We start from the raw sequence: 15,491 nt of genomic DNA, 5'->3' as shown, positions 1-15,491 counted from the left end.
AGAGGCCGAGGCGGGAGGATCCCTCAAGGTCAGGAGTTCGAGACCAGCCCGAGCAAGAGCGAGACAAGAGCGAGACCCTGTCTCTACTAAAAAATAGAAAGAAATTAAACGGACAACTAAAAATATATAGAGAAAAAATTAGCTGGGCATGGTAGCGCATGCCTGTGGTCCCAGCTACTTGGGAGGCTGAGGCAGGAGGATCGCTTGAGCCCAGGAGTTTGAGGTTGCTGTGAGCTAGGCTAATGCCACACACTCTAGCCCGGGCAACAGAGCCAGACTCTGTCTCGAAAAAAAAAAAATAAGAAAAAAAAAAGTTCTTTTATTTTATCAGTTGTAATCAATGAAGCTACACTGACACATCATTATCGCCCCAAATCCATAGTTTACATTAGGGTTCACTCTTGGCTTTGTACATTCTATGGGCTTTGACAGTCGTGTAATGACATGTATCCACCATTATAGTATCACACAGAACAGTTTCCTTGCCCTAAAAATCCCCTGTGCTCCAGCTGTCACCCCCAACCCCTGGCAACCACTGATCTTTTACTGTCTTTGCACTGTGGCCTTTTCCAGAACATCATATTGTTAGAATCACACAGTATGTAGCCTTTTTGCATTGCCGTCTTTCACTTAGCAATTGACAATGCACCTGTATAGTTTCCAAATGCAATTGCAACTGCTGTAAATTTTTGAATGACTGTAAAGAATGGTTTGTCATTATGAAAATTAACAGACACCAGTGTCTCCTGGCCCCTGTGCAGGCCATGCAGGCACACTGGGGACAGCTGCAGTGTCCTGCCTCCTACTTGCCCACTCCAAGGAACCCATCTCCAGGAAGAACAGCTACATTTCATCCCAGTTGCAGACATTTCCATCACAAAACCCCTACTGCCCAAAACGTGCTTTCACATGTTGCTATTGTTGGGAGTGCTGGGCACTTCAGCGCGGAGCTCCTTGTGTGATTTGAGACCTGTCAGATGGGTTCAGGCTATGTCAAATTTAAGACTGAGGACCTACTCAGGTCTGTGCAGTGGGAATTATCGAGTGAAAAGAGATTTTTTTTTTTCTGAGCAATGAAAACCAGAAAAGAGCATAACACCTGTCACTTTACCAGGCTGCTTCAAGGCCTGCCTTAGGGGCATGGAAAGAACAGCACTTTACATGCCAATTATCTGGGGAGGAAACATCCCTTGGGACCTCAGTCTGAGCAGCAGGAAGCCACAGCTTCCGCCTCAGAACGCGTGAGAAGAGGGACCCCAACCCTGTGAAGGCAGAGTAGTCACACTCTAACCTTGGCTCTTTCTTCAGAAGGGGCAGGGCTACGTAACCTCAATAATTGAGACCTTCCCACCATAACTGCTCTTTTATTTTAAATACTGTCAAGAAGGATTTACTGGCTCTTTTTCTCACTTGAGGGAATTTTTAATTCCATTGTCCACAGATTTGTGAGTCACTTCTGATGACAATGACTAGGACAAAGATAAGCCGAGGATCTGTGAATAGAAGCAGGCTGAGAAGAATTGGTGAGGAGGCTTTAGACCCTCCCTCAGTCCCGTGGCTTTGGGGATGGAGAGTGTGTGCCACCGGGTCGGACTCCGTGGCTTTGATGTGAGGCTCAGGTAGAGCGATGATGCGGGCGGGATGTGACATAGCCCCCATGAGAAGGAAAGGGGCACCGCCTTCTTACCTGGGTCAGCAGGGGGGTGGGGGTGACATCCTTGGCATTTCTCTGAGACATTCATGGGTCCCCGAGAGGCCCTGACTTCAGGATGAAGGATCAGCACCTGGCATGACCACCACACAGCTTCGAAGCAAAGGTGCAGATGTCCGCTTGAGATGGAGGGAAGTGATTACCTATTTAAATGATACTGAATATTTTTTCTACTGTATGATTGTGTAGTCTTATTTTAGAGAATTTAGCAACATTTGATGGAAAAGTATTATGGAATTCCAGAGTTGGTGACAGCCCGGAGCTGTCACCAACTAAGCCTGTGGAGAATGAGATATGCCCCTCAATCCCAGAAATTGCAGGTCCCAAGACAAAAAGTCAAAACATATTTTAGTCTTTTCCCAATAGCTCCTGAAGTTTATTCTTCCCTTTCCCTTTTCTTCCTTTTCCTCCTTCCCTCTCTTTTCTTCTCTTTCTTTCTTAGAGATTGTCCTGGTTATCTCTTGCTACCTAACAGACTACCCCAAAAGTTAGGGGTTTAAAGCAACAGCCACTATATCATATGCCGTGATTTTGTGGGTCGGGAATCTGAGCAGGGTCTGGGTGGGCTGACTGCTTGTGCCTGGTGGTGTCATTCATTCAGTTGGGGGTGGGGGCTGTCAAGGTGGCTTCACGCACATGTTGGCATCCTGGCAGGGAAAGCAGTAAGGCTGCCGCCCTGGGGCTCTCCTGCAGGGCAGCCTCAGCATCCCTGGACTTCTGTGGCCGCTCAGGGCTCCCAGCAAGGAGTAGAAGCTGCTAATTTGTTACGGCTGGGTTGTATTCTATTGGTGACAGTAGTCACAGAGCCTACATTCAAGGGGCCCAGACATAGACACCACCTCTGCCTGGGAAAAGTATCAAAGAATTTGCAGCATGTTTTAAAAGTGAGACTTATTGTGGTGTAATTTATACACAGTAAAGTTTGCCCTTTTTAGTGTACAGTTCTATAAGTTTTGACAAACATTTTCAGTCCACATTCACTATCATGATTGAGATATAGTAATAGACTGTTTCTATCACTTCAAAATCTGCTTGTGCTGCCCTTTCGTATTCGAACCTCTACCCCTAGCCTCAGCCTTGGGCAACCACTGATGTTTTCTCTTCTTATAATTTTGTGTTTTACAAAACGTAATGTAAATGGAATAATCCAGTATGTAGTCTTTTGAATCTGGCCCTGTCCCTTGGTGTCACGCGTGTTAGCGGCATCTGCGTTGGTGTGTGAGTGTTTTGTTCCGTCTGTGGCTGAGCACAGGTCCATTCCGTGGACATTCTGCAGCTTGCCTCCCCGTCCACCAGATGAAGAACACTTGGAATGTTTTCAATTTGGGGTGATCATTGAAGCTGCTATCAACATTGCATACAGATTGTCACGTGAACCTACGTTTTCACATCTTTTGCACAATTACCAGGGAGCAGGCTTACTGGGTTTCATGACTAGTGCACATTTAACTTTGTGAGGAGCCACCAAACTGTTGTACCAAGTGGCTGTACCTTTTGGCATCCCCTTCTAAAAGTGTGAGAGCTGCGGTTGCTCCGCATCTTCACTAGCATTTGGGTGTTATTTGTTTTTATTTCGGCCCTTCGCACAGGGGTGCGGGGGTACCAATGACGTTGATTTCCCCCAGGACTGGTGATGTTGAGTCCTTTGCACATGCTCATTTCCTATCATGTTTTCTTTGGCAACGTAACTGTTTGAATCCTTTTGCCCACATTTTGAGTTCTTGGTTTTCTTGTTATGGAATTTTGAAAGTTCCTTATACATTCTGAATAAAAGTTCTTTAGTGGATAAGTGTCTAGCGGATACTGTCTCCCAGTCTGTGGCCTGTCTTTTCATTTCCTTAACAGGTGTTCTATCATAGAGCAGACATTTCCTATGAAAACTTCTGATAAAGTCATATTTATCAATTTATTTTTCTTTTATAGATTGTGTCCTTGGTGTCATATTGGAGAAATTTTTGCCTAACCCAGTGTCACTATTTTTTCCTGGAAATATTATAACTACAGGTTTACATTTAAGCCTATGATCCATTTTGAGTTAGTTTTCATACATAATGTGAGGTATAGATCTAGACTTTATTTTTTACATATGGATATCTAATTTTTCCAGCACCATTTGTTGAAAAGGCTATCTTTTCTTTAAAACTGATTGATGTATGTGTAAGCAATTTCTAGACTCTGTTCTGTGTCATTGATCAAGATGTCCCTCTTTTCTTCAGTAACACCTTGTTTTAATTACTGTAGATTTATATTAATAATTAGTCTTGATACCATGTAGTGAGGGCTGTGTAATTTTTTTTCAAAATTAATTTGGCTATTTTAATTACTTTGATTTTCCATAATAAAATTTTAAAATCACCCTTTCAATTTCTAAAAAATATCTAGTGGGATTTTGATTGTGATTACATTTACTACTGCACAGATCATTTAGGGAGAAGTGACCTCTTCACTGTGTTGTCTTCCGACCCATTAATATCATGAGACCCTCTATTGAGTTAGGTCTTTGGTTTCTTTCGTTAGTGTTTTGTAGTTTTCTGTATACACACATAGTTTATTAAATTTATATCTATTCCATGTTTTCATTGCTATTTTATTAATAAATGGTACTGACTTTTTAATCTCAATATCCAACTGTTTATTGTTCATGTTTAGAAACATAACTGATGTTTTACATTTTGAGCTGGTATCCTGAGATCTTCCTAACCTCATTTAGTTTTAGAAACTTTTGTTGACTCTTAGAAACTTTCTACGTAGATGATCACATTGTGAATAGAGAAACTCCCCCCCCCCCCAACACGCACACATTCTGTAAGCTTTTTATTTCTTTTTCTGGCCTTACTATCCTGGCTTGGACCTCCAGAATAGGAATGGTGGGAAAGACATCATTGCTTTGTTCCTGATCTCAGAGGAAAAGCACTGAGTCTTTTATCTTACATATTTGTAGGTATTTTGCAGATGCCCATTATCAAGTTTAGGAAAGTCCTTTAAGTTCCTACTTTGCTAAAAGTTTTTTTTTTTTTAAATCATGACTAGATGTTAAATTTTTGTCAAATGATTTCTCTAAATTGGTTAAGATGATCATCTGTTTTTTTTCTTTATTCTGTCGATAAGATGTGGTGAATTTCCTTTGTTGATTTTCAAATGATGAACCAGCCTTGCATTTATAAGATAAACTTCACTTGATCATGATAGATTTTTATATATTGCTAATTTGACTTTTTAATATTTTGTGGGGGATTTTTAAAACTTGTGTTCATGAGGGATATTGATCTGTGGTTTTCTTTTTGTATCTTTTTCTGATTCTGGTATCAGAATCAGAAAAATCTAGTGCTTTAGAATTGGTTTAATTTATTCCTCAAATGCTTGGTGGAATTAACCAGTGAAATACTCGTAATTCTCAGCCTTGCTCCTCTGTATGTAATGTGCCCTTCTTGTGAGTCTGTAGCTGAAAATATTCTATACTCTCAGGTAGCCCAAACTCAGCCTTTAGGAATTCACTGAGGACTTTAGCTGAATTTTCTTTACCCAGCTGCGTGGTACCCACTGTCCCTTTTCGAGTGCTCGGTGATAGGGGACCACCCATAGCCTGGCTCCTTGGAGAGGCCCATCTTTCCTTGTACGTCAGAGTACTTGGCTGTGATGCGGCTCAACTCTCTTAGGAGCTCAAGAAAAGTTATGATTTTATGGTTTGTTCAGCCTTTTCCTGTTCTTTGGTGGATATGATCTTTGCAACTCTGCATCCTGGGCATAGCAATCCCTGTGTCCACCCCTAATTCCCACATTCCCAAGGGCACTGACCGGGCAGTTGGGTGGTTTCCTTGGTGACTTGTGGAGGGAGGAACTCAGGGATGTCACAGCCATAGCCAGCAGCAGCTGGGGAAAGAGAGTGACCTGGAAGAGCAGCCTTGAGGGGCATGGTGGAGTTCAAGTTTGTTTCTGCTCTGCCCCATGAGGCAGAGAGCCGTGAAAAGTGCAGTGGTTTTAACAGGACCATGTCGTACCCATGCATTCTGTGCTAGGAGCTCTTGTTTGTGTTTCTCCACCTTGAGCCAAAGGATCTTTTGGGCCTCTGTGTCTTACTTTCGAAACAAGCTCCTGAAGAGCCAGGACCTTCCTTTCCACTGTAGAAAGTCTGATGTACAGTCAGTGGGCTGGTCCCCTCTGTGTAGGCCACTGGGGCTGTCACCCTTAAGAAGCTGGCCCTGTCACACCACTGCCTTTTTCAAAGAGCTTTCAGTTCCCCAGTGCCTGCCATGTGCGTTACCGACCACAGTGCTGGGCGTACCAGGCAATGCCAGAGCGACCTACCCACCTGCTCTGCCCCTTCCCCCCCATCCCATGTCTGGCCATGCCCACCACGTTCGTTCGGACCCTGCACCTTTGCTCACTCTGTTTCCAGCTGAGAACGCCCTTCTCAAGGCCTTCCCCCCTTGAAGGCCCACCCTCCCTTCCAGACGTTGTCCAGTGCAGCCGTCCTCCTTCCCGGGGCGCAGTCGGCTGCTCGCCCCTCTGTGCTGCCTGCGTAGGGTATTTCCTGTTTGCAGTGACGTGAGCGTCTCCCCCACAATATACGTTCCTTGGAGGCCGTTTGGCAGGCATATAATCAGGTTCAGTAGCTATTCCGTAAAAGAAAGAAATAAACAGTGGAAAATCCAAATGTGCTTGCCACTATTGACAGACAAAGAGAAATTTAACCTTCCTCCAGAAGAATAAACACGAATGCATGTGGGAGTGGGTAATGGATTTGTTTTTCTTATAAAGAATAATTGAGCTTGACACATGGTGGTAAATATTGGGGGGTATTTCTAGATGAAACCTTGCCTTAATCTCAAATATTGGGTAATTGAAAAAGAAATTTAGAGAGCATGTTCTGCTTGCTGTCCATCTTGGGTCCAGAGTCTGGGCCCATCTGTGGACTGAGAAGATGGTCTAGCCCACTTTTCTGCCTATGCCTTAAGGCATCTGCGACAGATAATGAGAAATAGCCCAATTCTCTTTCCTTGTAATGGCGCTGTTAGCCTCCAAAACCATTGCCCACACTTCCCTGTCCCCGGCGCTGATTGCCTGTGAGCCCTGAGTGTGGTGGCTAAGGGTTTCTTCTTCATCTCTCCCCCACGGTGCCTCTGCCCATTTGTTTCGCTGTCTTCACCACCGCCCGAACAGTGCCCACTGCGCCCCCCCAGAACGTGCAGACGGAAGCGGTGAACTCCACCACCATCCGGTTCCTGTGGACCCCTCCTCCGCAGCAGTTCATCAACGGTATCAACCAGGGGTACAAGGTATGTGGAGGCTGCCCCTCCCCTTGCTTCAAGAACCCCTGGCATCAAGGGGCAGAGTGTCTTGACCTGGGCAGGGTCAACATTCACCACAGGCCTTATCACCAGCTCTCCTGGTTCAGAAAAACAAATTCTTAGTTACCTAAGAGAGCAATTTCTCATGAGAAAGGCTGTTCATTTAAAATGACCAGTGGGAGACCTGTTGGTGATTGGGATAAGCATTTGCACTTCTTTCCAGAAGGGAGTCCTCTCAGAAGAACACACACGTAGAGCAACAGGCACCGGATTTGGTATTTCTGTCAAGTCAGGGTATTTATTCCTCCCCCGTTTCTACTTTAGGGAGAAAGTACTAAAGTACTTTCTTTCTACTAAAGAAACTGAGACCAGTTGGCTCAGGGGACCTACCTGACTACGTTAGAGACAGACACAGACAAGATTCTACCTGCCAACATCTTTTATCCTTAGTGACCAGAATATGTCACCTTCATAGATGTGCTCAGACACAGCTTCCAACAGTGTGTCTTACCTTTAAATCAACTTCTGGTTAGACTCGGGGGCCCACCTTGGCTTACCCACAGAATGTTTGCCACCCTTCCTTCATGGCAGGTCAACTTAGGGAAGCTCTTTAAGCAAAGGGATTCCATCCAGTTTGCTCTAATACACGGTGATTTCAGAGTCAGAGAGTGTTATTTCCTCAGACACATGGTTCATTTTTTTCCCCATTTGGATTCAGCTTATTAAAACACTTGCCTGTCTGCTAGACAGGCAGAAGTAACTAGAAATTTGCCCTGACTTTTGTTTCTCCTCAGAGGTATCTAAAGTCAGAAGCTTTTCTGAAAGAAAATCATACCGATCAACTACGATGACTTTGCCTTCTTGACTGTCCTGTCAAGTCTCGTTGGCGACACTGCAGTGTTCATTTGATGGCTTCGTTGTCAGTTTGATCTACTAAAAATACACTCGGTGTCCTGCAGCATGTCACCTTTCAGACCTAATTAATCCTAGAAATGTTTGGCGTCAAAAGAATTAAAAGTCACACACATACATAATGGTACCAAAACATTAAAACAGCTTTCCTTAGAATGTGTACTTATACTTTATTTCTTTAAAATTATACCAAATTTGTTAAAATCCTTTGTAGGAAACTAGTATGATATAAATAATAAATAATTAAGATTGTTCCAATGGAATTATGGGCTGCTTTTTGAGTCAGAGTAGGTGCCTATCTGGGAAAATATTTGTGTTTATTTCATTATGCTAAGTCAGTTGCAGTAACAGATGGTGTCATATTTATTCTTTACTATTAAAAAATATATATGTTCTATAAGATGTTTAAAGAGAAGGTGAAGGTCTGAGGGAGTGCCTGTTATTCCCATGAGGTAAAGTAGATAATTTGTTTATATATACATGTATAAAATATATGTAAATATAAATTTTTGCTTACAATAATCTGTGAAATGTCTTTTTTAACTCAACTTTTTTGAAGTGAGATTATAAAATGTAGGATTTATGGACTTTCTTAATTATGACTTTACTTTTTTAAAGACATAGTAACTGTAAAATAAAACTCTGATACAGATGTGAGAGTGGAGAAATGCAATTAAAAGGGGTCTCTTCTGCAATCTGCTCCATCCAGCTTCTAGCATGGCCAGCAGATGTCCCTGAGGCTCTCACTGTGGTCACCATCGCCCCAGATTTCCACGGCATCCACCATGGATCTATAACCAGCTTGAAGAAGTTTACTGCCTACTTCACATCCGTTCTGTGCTTCACCACCCCAGGGGATGGGCCTCCAAGCACACCTCAGCTCGTGTGGACTCACGAGGACAGTGAGTGTTCTTTCCCTGTGTCTCATACGGCCAGGCCCGGCCCCGTAAGTCAGCTGTCGGAGGCAGGCACCGCTATGATTCCCAACACCGGGCAAGGGTAGAGATGGAGCACAAGGAAGCCTGTGTTCTCAGGGTGCATACGATCTGCTTGGCCCAGGGAGACAAGCCATTGGAAGGTACTAGTCATGCTTGACAGGAGATGGTCCACGGAATGTGGAAGAGGGTGTGGCTGCGGGGTAGCCCTGGGGACAAGAGTCTATCCAGGTTGTGGCCACTCTTTTGGTCTTTCTGAGCTTGTTCTTCACCTAGATTTCAACTTCCAGGCCCCCCACCTCCTTCCCTAGTCCCCTTAATGCCTCCCTGCAACTCTCCCTGGACCCTCCGCAGGATGCCTTACCCCAGCCCTCCCTCTGAGCCCTTGACTCCAGTTGTCTCCATTGGGTCAGCTCAACCTGCTCCTTCCCTGTGCACAGGCTGACTGACACATCTGGAAAACGTTAGCCAATGGGGCTCCCTGACAAAATTATCACAGACGTATGCAATTTACACACGGGGAGGCTTACTACAATTGTTTGTGGTTAGGGAAAGAAATGAAAAGCTTTCAAAGGTTCAAATGTTCCAAATAGAGAGAATTAGAAAAATTATGGAAGGACAATAAAATAAACACTTTATGGATATTTGAAAAGACCATAACTTTGCAGATTCAACATTTTGAGTGAACATGGTCATGATATGATGATAAATGAAAAAAAAATTTTATATAAAACTGTGTGAGGTCCAAAGTTTATAAAATACTATATAAACTGAGAAAAAAAGACCTTGGAACAAATATGTCACAGAATTTTGACAGTTACTATTTCTGTGTGGTATGATTATGGGTACATTTTACATTTTTCTTTATATTTTCCTGCACTTTCTAATTTCTACCATGAGTATGTACTCCCTTTATTAGGAGAGTTAAAACTAGGATAAATTTTTTTTTAAGTCACCCAGGGCTGCAGTCATCCCTCCCCCAGCTCTGCTTTCTCTGTCCCCACTGGGCCCTGGGGTGGCTCAGACTCTGCCACTCCTGTTCCTGGACTCCCAGCTTTGCTGCAGCAGGTGACACGTGCAGAGGTGAAGGCTGTCCAGGAAGGACGTGTGTAGGGTTGTGTGTCTACCACCACCAAGATCCAACGCCACAAGGATCCTTCCTCCTTAGTGGCCACACCCACTGTCCTCCCGTTCTTCCTTTCCAATCCGTATGCCATTATTTTTTATCTCCTGTTCTTGCCTTATGTGCAGTGTCTAGAATTTCTAGTACTGTGCTGAGTAAGGTGGATTTTTCTCTTTACCGTTTCCTTCCTTCTGCTGGCTGTGGGTTTATCTTACTGTCCTTTTCTCATTTCTCGAGGTAGGCATTGAGATTATGGCTTTGAGGCCTTTCCTCCTTTCCGGTGTAAGCATTTATGCTATAAATTTCCTCTTCAACGTTGCTTTAGCTGCACCCACATCTTTTGCTACGCTGTGTTTCATTCTCAGTCAGTTCTGTGTATTTTATGTCCTTTGACCCACAGATTATTTAGAAATGTGCTATTCAATCCTATTCGATGTCCACATGTCCAGAGATTTTCCTGTTGTCTTTCTATTATTGATTTCTGATTTCATTGCAGTGTGGATGGAGAACACAGTTTGTATGATTTTAGTTATTTTAAGGATATGGTCTATCTTGGTGAATGTTCAATGAATACTTTAAACATATGTGTATTTCTGCTTTTCAGTCATAAATTTTATGTCTCATTAGAGAAAACCGAAAGTAATGTTATCTTTTTTAGCATTTTCTAACTGAACCACTATTTTTTATAGGCAGAGAGCTCCTATTTATTTTATTTAGAAGGATACAGCATCCTTGTGAATGTCGACTATCACATTAAAATGTTGGAGGGAGGGTTGAGGTCAGCTCTGGGGGTGTAGCCTTGAACAGAAAAGTCTGGACTCCTGGGTGCTGGGGAAATGGCCTCCATTGCTCTCCAGCCGATGGGGCTGTCGTCAGCTGCACGTGCAGCCGGCCTTCTTTTCACAGCTCCAGCGAAGTACGAACTCGTTGGGGGAGGGGACAGCGAAGAGGAAACGATGTAAATTTTAAGCCTAGACATTGGCAGCTGGTTCCCGCAGAGCTAGAGGACAGCGTATTTGGGCAGGAATCCAGGAAGCAGAAATACCGAGAATATAAAAAGAGCAAAAAGCTTTCTTTGCTATTCCATCGATTGAAGCAAGAACAAGTCAGTTCAAAAATCCATCAGACTGTCTTTCTGGAAGCGCACAATTGGGGGAGGATGAGATGGTCTTGACAGCCATTCTATTTTACCATCTTCCGCGCTAGAAAAGTGAAATTTGTCAGCGTATTTGAGTTTATCTGTAAAAAGTCTTTTGAAAGTTTCACCCAGATGAGTGTATTTTCTGAGACTGTTACCATTTCTAAAAAATTACAAGTTGTGTTAGAAGGCTTTGTCCGAGTACGGCTGAGTAACAGGCATTGAATTCGCCCTAGAACCTGCCATCTGTGCAAGAAGGGCAGGCAGTGGCCAGAGCAGGGACTCCCAGGGGTGAGGCTTCTCCGAGGGAGCCGGAGAGCCCTGTTCTCTCCCAGAACAGCCAACACCCTCGACTTCATGCTTTCCTATTTTAAGCTTAAAAAATTGCCTTTTCTATTACTAAAAGGATCTCAGTGCTGCCCCCCTAGCAGGTTCTCTAGAGGAGCAGGCAGTGGGAAGCGGTGCGTTCCCTGCCTGGCGTGGGCGGGGACAGGGAGTTCTCTTCCCTATTCTCCTCCTGTCCTCCTGTATCTCCAGCTCTGCCTTCGAGCTTCCCTTTCTTCCTCTCCTGTCTTCTTCCCTGTGTCCAGTTCTCCTGGACTGGGCACTGAGATGGGGACATGGGGTGACACTGGCAGACTGGCGGGCTCTGGGCTGCAGGAGCAGAGCATTTCCAGGTGAACCAGCTGTGTCTGCCCGTGGAAGTGACCAGTGGGCGCCACGCAGTGCCCGGGCTTGAGAACAGGAGCACGGTCTCTCTTCCTTTCCTCCTTCCCCTGTTTGATGTTACGCCTCCTCCAAAGTGCATCCTTTCCACCTGCTCCCCACATGCAGCTACAGCTGCAGAGACTGTGGCAGGCTGGGGGCAAACGGCAAGGCCGGGGAGTCACCAGCATCCGTGACAACAGCACCCTTGGCATCCCCACCCCCCAGCCACCTCCAGATTGCCAGGCGTCCTCTCCCCCAACCCCCCACCAGCATAGGGAGGGCTGGCCTGGGTGGACCTGCTGTGGGGGCAGTGAAGGGCTCTAAGCCTGGGTGAGCTGAGCATGAGGTGGGGGACAGAACCGCCCTGGACACCCCTGTGGTCCAGCCAGCAGTGGGCTCGTCCCCCATCCTGCTGTCCTGTGCAGCCAGCACGCGACTCATCCGCATGTGGGACTAAGCTCTATGATCCTGGCCACGTGTCCTCGAGCAGGTTGCCTCACGGACCTGGGTCTGGGTCTTAGATTTTTAACTCAGGATTTGGACTCTCAGGTCTCTTCTCTAAGGTGGCAACAAGCTAACCTTAGAAGTGACTTGATGTCCTGATGACGGGGTGCTGCTGCTGCTGGCCAATCATGATAACGGCAGCTAATGTTCTTCCAGCACTTTCGTGGTGCCAGGGACATGCTGATGCTTTCATGTTTTATTAAATTTTGTTCTCACAATTACCTTGCAGAGTTATTTTTATTTTCCCTGTTTCACAGATGAACAGACTAAGGCTCTGAGAGTTTAACTGTTTAGCTAGCGAGCAGTGAGTGCAGCCAGGTCGTAAGCCCATCTCTGGCAGGAGCGTTTAACCATAACTTTGCGACTCTGCCCTCCCGCATTAGCAGGAGGGCTGCAGGTCACAGAAACCCCTGGGAAAGGAGCCCATTTTTGCCGGGACTTTCTCAGGTCACTGCCCTGCCCCTCCGGAATCCTTCAGGAGACTGAGTGGGGGTTGGAGCCTGGAATTCTGGATCAAGTTGGCAGGTGGGCCAGGGTGGGCCGGGCCTGCCCCTGGGCCAGGGCTCCCTGCTCTGTCTGCACCAGGCTTCCGGGACCCCCACACAGGCCAGAGTCCGGGCTGCAAACCAGGTGGAGGGACGCTCAGTGTGAGCAACTGCTGTTGAGGGTCTGGCCAGCCTGATTGTTCTAATTAGATCAGATCAAGGAGACAGACAGAAAATGAGTTGTGTATAAATCTCCTGCCGCCAGTTCCTTACGTGCCCCGTGTGGCTGGGCTGAAGCTGGGAAGATAATTCATGAGATGATAGCTAGGATGCCTTTAACCTTGAATTCCTTCAAACCTTCTGCATTTTCACGACATCTCCTGCAGGTTTTTGCTGGCCCTGGCTCACCACTTCCTTTCCATAGTTAGAATCTTCTATATAAATATGATCAAAAGAGAATTGGGCAATGGTGTTAACAGATGATTTTATTTTTAATTGGTAGAACCAGGAGCCGTGGGACATCTGAGTTTCACGGAGATTTTGGACACATCTCTCAAGGTCAGCTGGCAGGAGCCCCTGGAGAAAAATGGCATCATTACCGGTGAGTATCTCCGTCTCCTGAAAAAGAAAAAGATCAGTTTGAGGTGCCCACAGCTTCAAACAAAACTGCAGAGAGAGTGGACCTGTGCCCACCGCCTTCTTGAGGGTAACCGAAATGTCTTCCTGGCCACGTGGCAGAATCGCAGCCCCCAGGACTGTTCCATGCAGAGCCAGCCTTGGGGCAGGGAGCGCATTGTGCCACGTGGGCACCAGCCTCAGAGTCTGGAGACTTATTCTCTTTGCATTATTTTAACAAGCCTCTACAGTTCCTTTGATCAATGAGAGCAGTCATTTGGTGACATATTTGTTCACATGCATTTATCTTACTTAATTCTCATAGCAACTGGCAAGGTAAATATTGATATTATGACCCTTTGACAGATGAGGAAACTGAGCCTCGGAGAGAGTAGGCCGGTGGTCCCCAGCCTTTTTGGCACCAGGGACTGGTTTCATGGAAAACAATTTTTCCACAGATGATAGCAGGTGGGGGGAGTGGGAGCTCAGGCGGTGATGCGAGTGATGGGGAGCAGCTGTAAACACAGATGAAACTTCGCTTGCTCACCTCCTGCTGTGTGGCCCCCCAGTTCCTAAGTTTCATGGAAGACAATTTTTCCACCGATGGGGATAGGGGGATTAGAGGGAGGGTGGCAGAGCTCTGCAGCCCAGTCCCTAACAGGCCATGGACCAGTACCGGTCTGCGGCCCAGGGGTTGGGGACTGCAGGAGTAGGCGACCTTCCCTTCCTTCAGCAAACAGCACCGCAGGCGCTCTTCTCCAGTGCAGCCAGGCTGCTCACTTGCCAGTGTCTCGGCCCTTGCCCCACAGCTGTGAGTGGCAAGGCCAGGACAAAGTCTGGGTCTTCTGACTCCAAATCCCGTGTCCCGTGCCCTCCTTGCCATGACTTCTGGTGATAAAACTAAGGATGATGAGAGGCAGATGCCTCTGAGGAAGTTCTGAGTTGTGCACTGTGGGGACTCGGGTGAGCATTGGCTGCCCTCAGACAGTAAAGCTCTCTCTCCTTTCCTGGCTTAGGGTGTCTCTGGGGCATAGAGCTCACCTTTTGTAGGGTTTTTAATGATTTCATTTTATAGAAGAGGTTTCTGAAAAACCTTTCAGGTTAAAGCTTAATTTAAATCTTAGATTGTTAAAAAATTATGGCCAGGCACGGTGGCTCACGCCTGTAATCCTAGCACTCTGGGAGGCCGAGGTGGGAGGATTGCTTGAGCTCAGGAGTTCGAGACCAGCCTGAGCAAGAGGGAGACCTCATCTCTACTAAAAATAGAAAGAAATGATCTGGACAGCTAAAAATATATACAGAAAAAAATTAGCCGGGCATGGTAGCAGATGCCTGTAGTCCCAGCTACTCGGGAGGCTGAGGCAGGAGGATTGCTTGAGTCTAGGAGTTTGAGGTTGCTGTGAGCTTGACGCCACGGCACTCTAGGCCGGGCAACAGAGCAAGATTCTGTCTCAAAAAAAAAAAAAAAAAAAAAAAAATATTAGTTTGATAAAACCAGCATAGGCTTTAGCCTCAGAAGAAGTTAGGGAGAGTCCCTTGTCCTACTGTCACTGTGGGAGCCTCCACTTACGTTTCAGACCCTCAGTTTCGACTATGGGCACAGCAGTCCCCCTCATGGGGGCTGTTGGGAGGAGTAAGTGAGGCAAATTGTATAAGGTGGTTGCCCACGGCCTGCCCAGAGCAGCTCGGCCACCAGTGGGCATCCTTCAAATTTCCTTGAAATTCCTGAAGTTTCAGGCAAGCCACTAAATATTCTTACTGCTTAGCCACCAGTACAGTGGACACTTGTATGTCAGCCCTCGCTGGAGAACCTCACCTATGGCATCTCTTGTCCTGTCAAGGGCTCCTATCTAGATATTTTACACGGGCCCTGAGGTTTCAGGCAGCCCGGGCTTCTCAATAAGCTGAGCTACTTTGTCACACAGCTGGTGGTTGTGGTCCCAGAATGTCCACAGGAGCCCGTGTCATTCCTTGAGTTCCTGACAGTTCTGTGGAGCAAACTCGCGCTCTCCGGGTGTACCCAAGAAGCCTGTGCAGGACTCGTGCTGCGTGGAGACCAGGAACAGCTGGTT

General features: G+C 46.0%; 1 protein-coding gene across 1 annotated transcript in view; it reads left to right on the top strand.

The window, feature by feature from the left end:
* Positions 1–15,491, top strand: part of SDK1 (sidekick cell adhesion molecule 1) — an 860,282-nt gene that overhangs the window by 686,079 nt on the left and 158,712 nt on the right. Inside the window, exons 18-20 of the mRNA XM_069486624.1 lie at positions 6,872–6,987; positions 8,621–8,813; positions 13,307–13,405. Coding sequence (XP_069342725.1) covers positions 6,872–6,987; positions 8,621–8,813; positions 13,307–13,405 — 408 coding nt within the window. The remainder of the gene's footprint in view (positions 1–6,871; positions 6,988–8,620; positions 8,814–13,306; positions 13,406–15,491) is intronic.

This window comes from Eulemur rufifrons, chromosome 14, assembly GCF_041146395.1.
Source record: "Eulemur rufifrons isolate Redbay chromosome 14, OSU_ERuf_1, whole genome shotgun sequence".
NCBI classification, from domain to species: domain Eukaryota; kingdom Metazoa; phylum Chordata; class Mammalia; order Primates; family Lemuridae; genus Eulemur; species Eulemur rufifrons.
The sequence above is the reverse complement of the archived record's forward strand: the minus strand, read 5'-3'. Positions and strand labels throughout refer to the sequence as shown.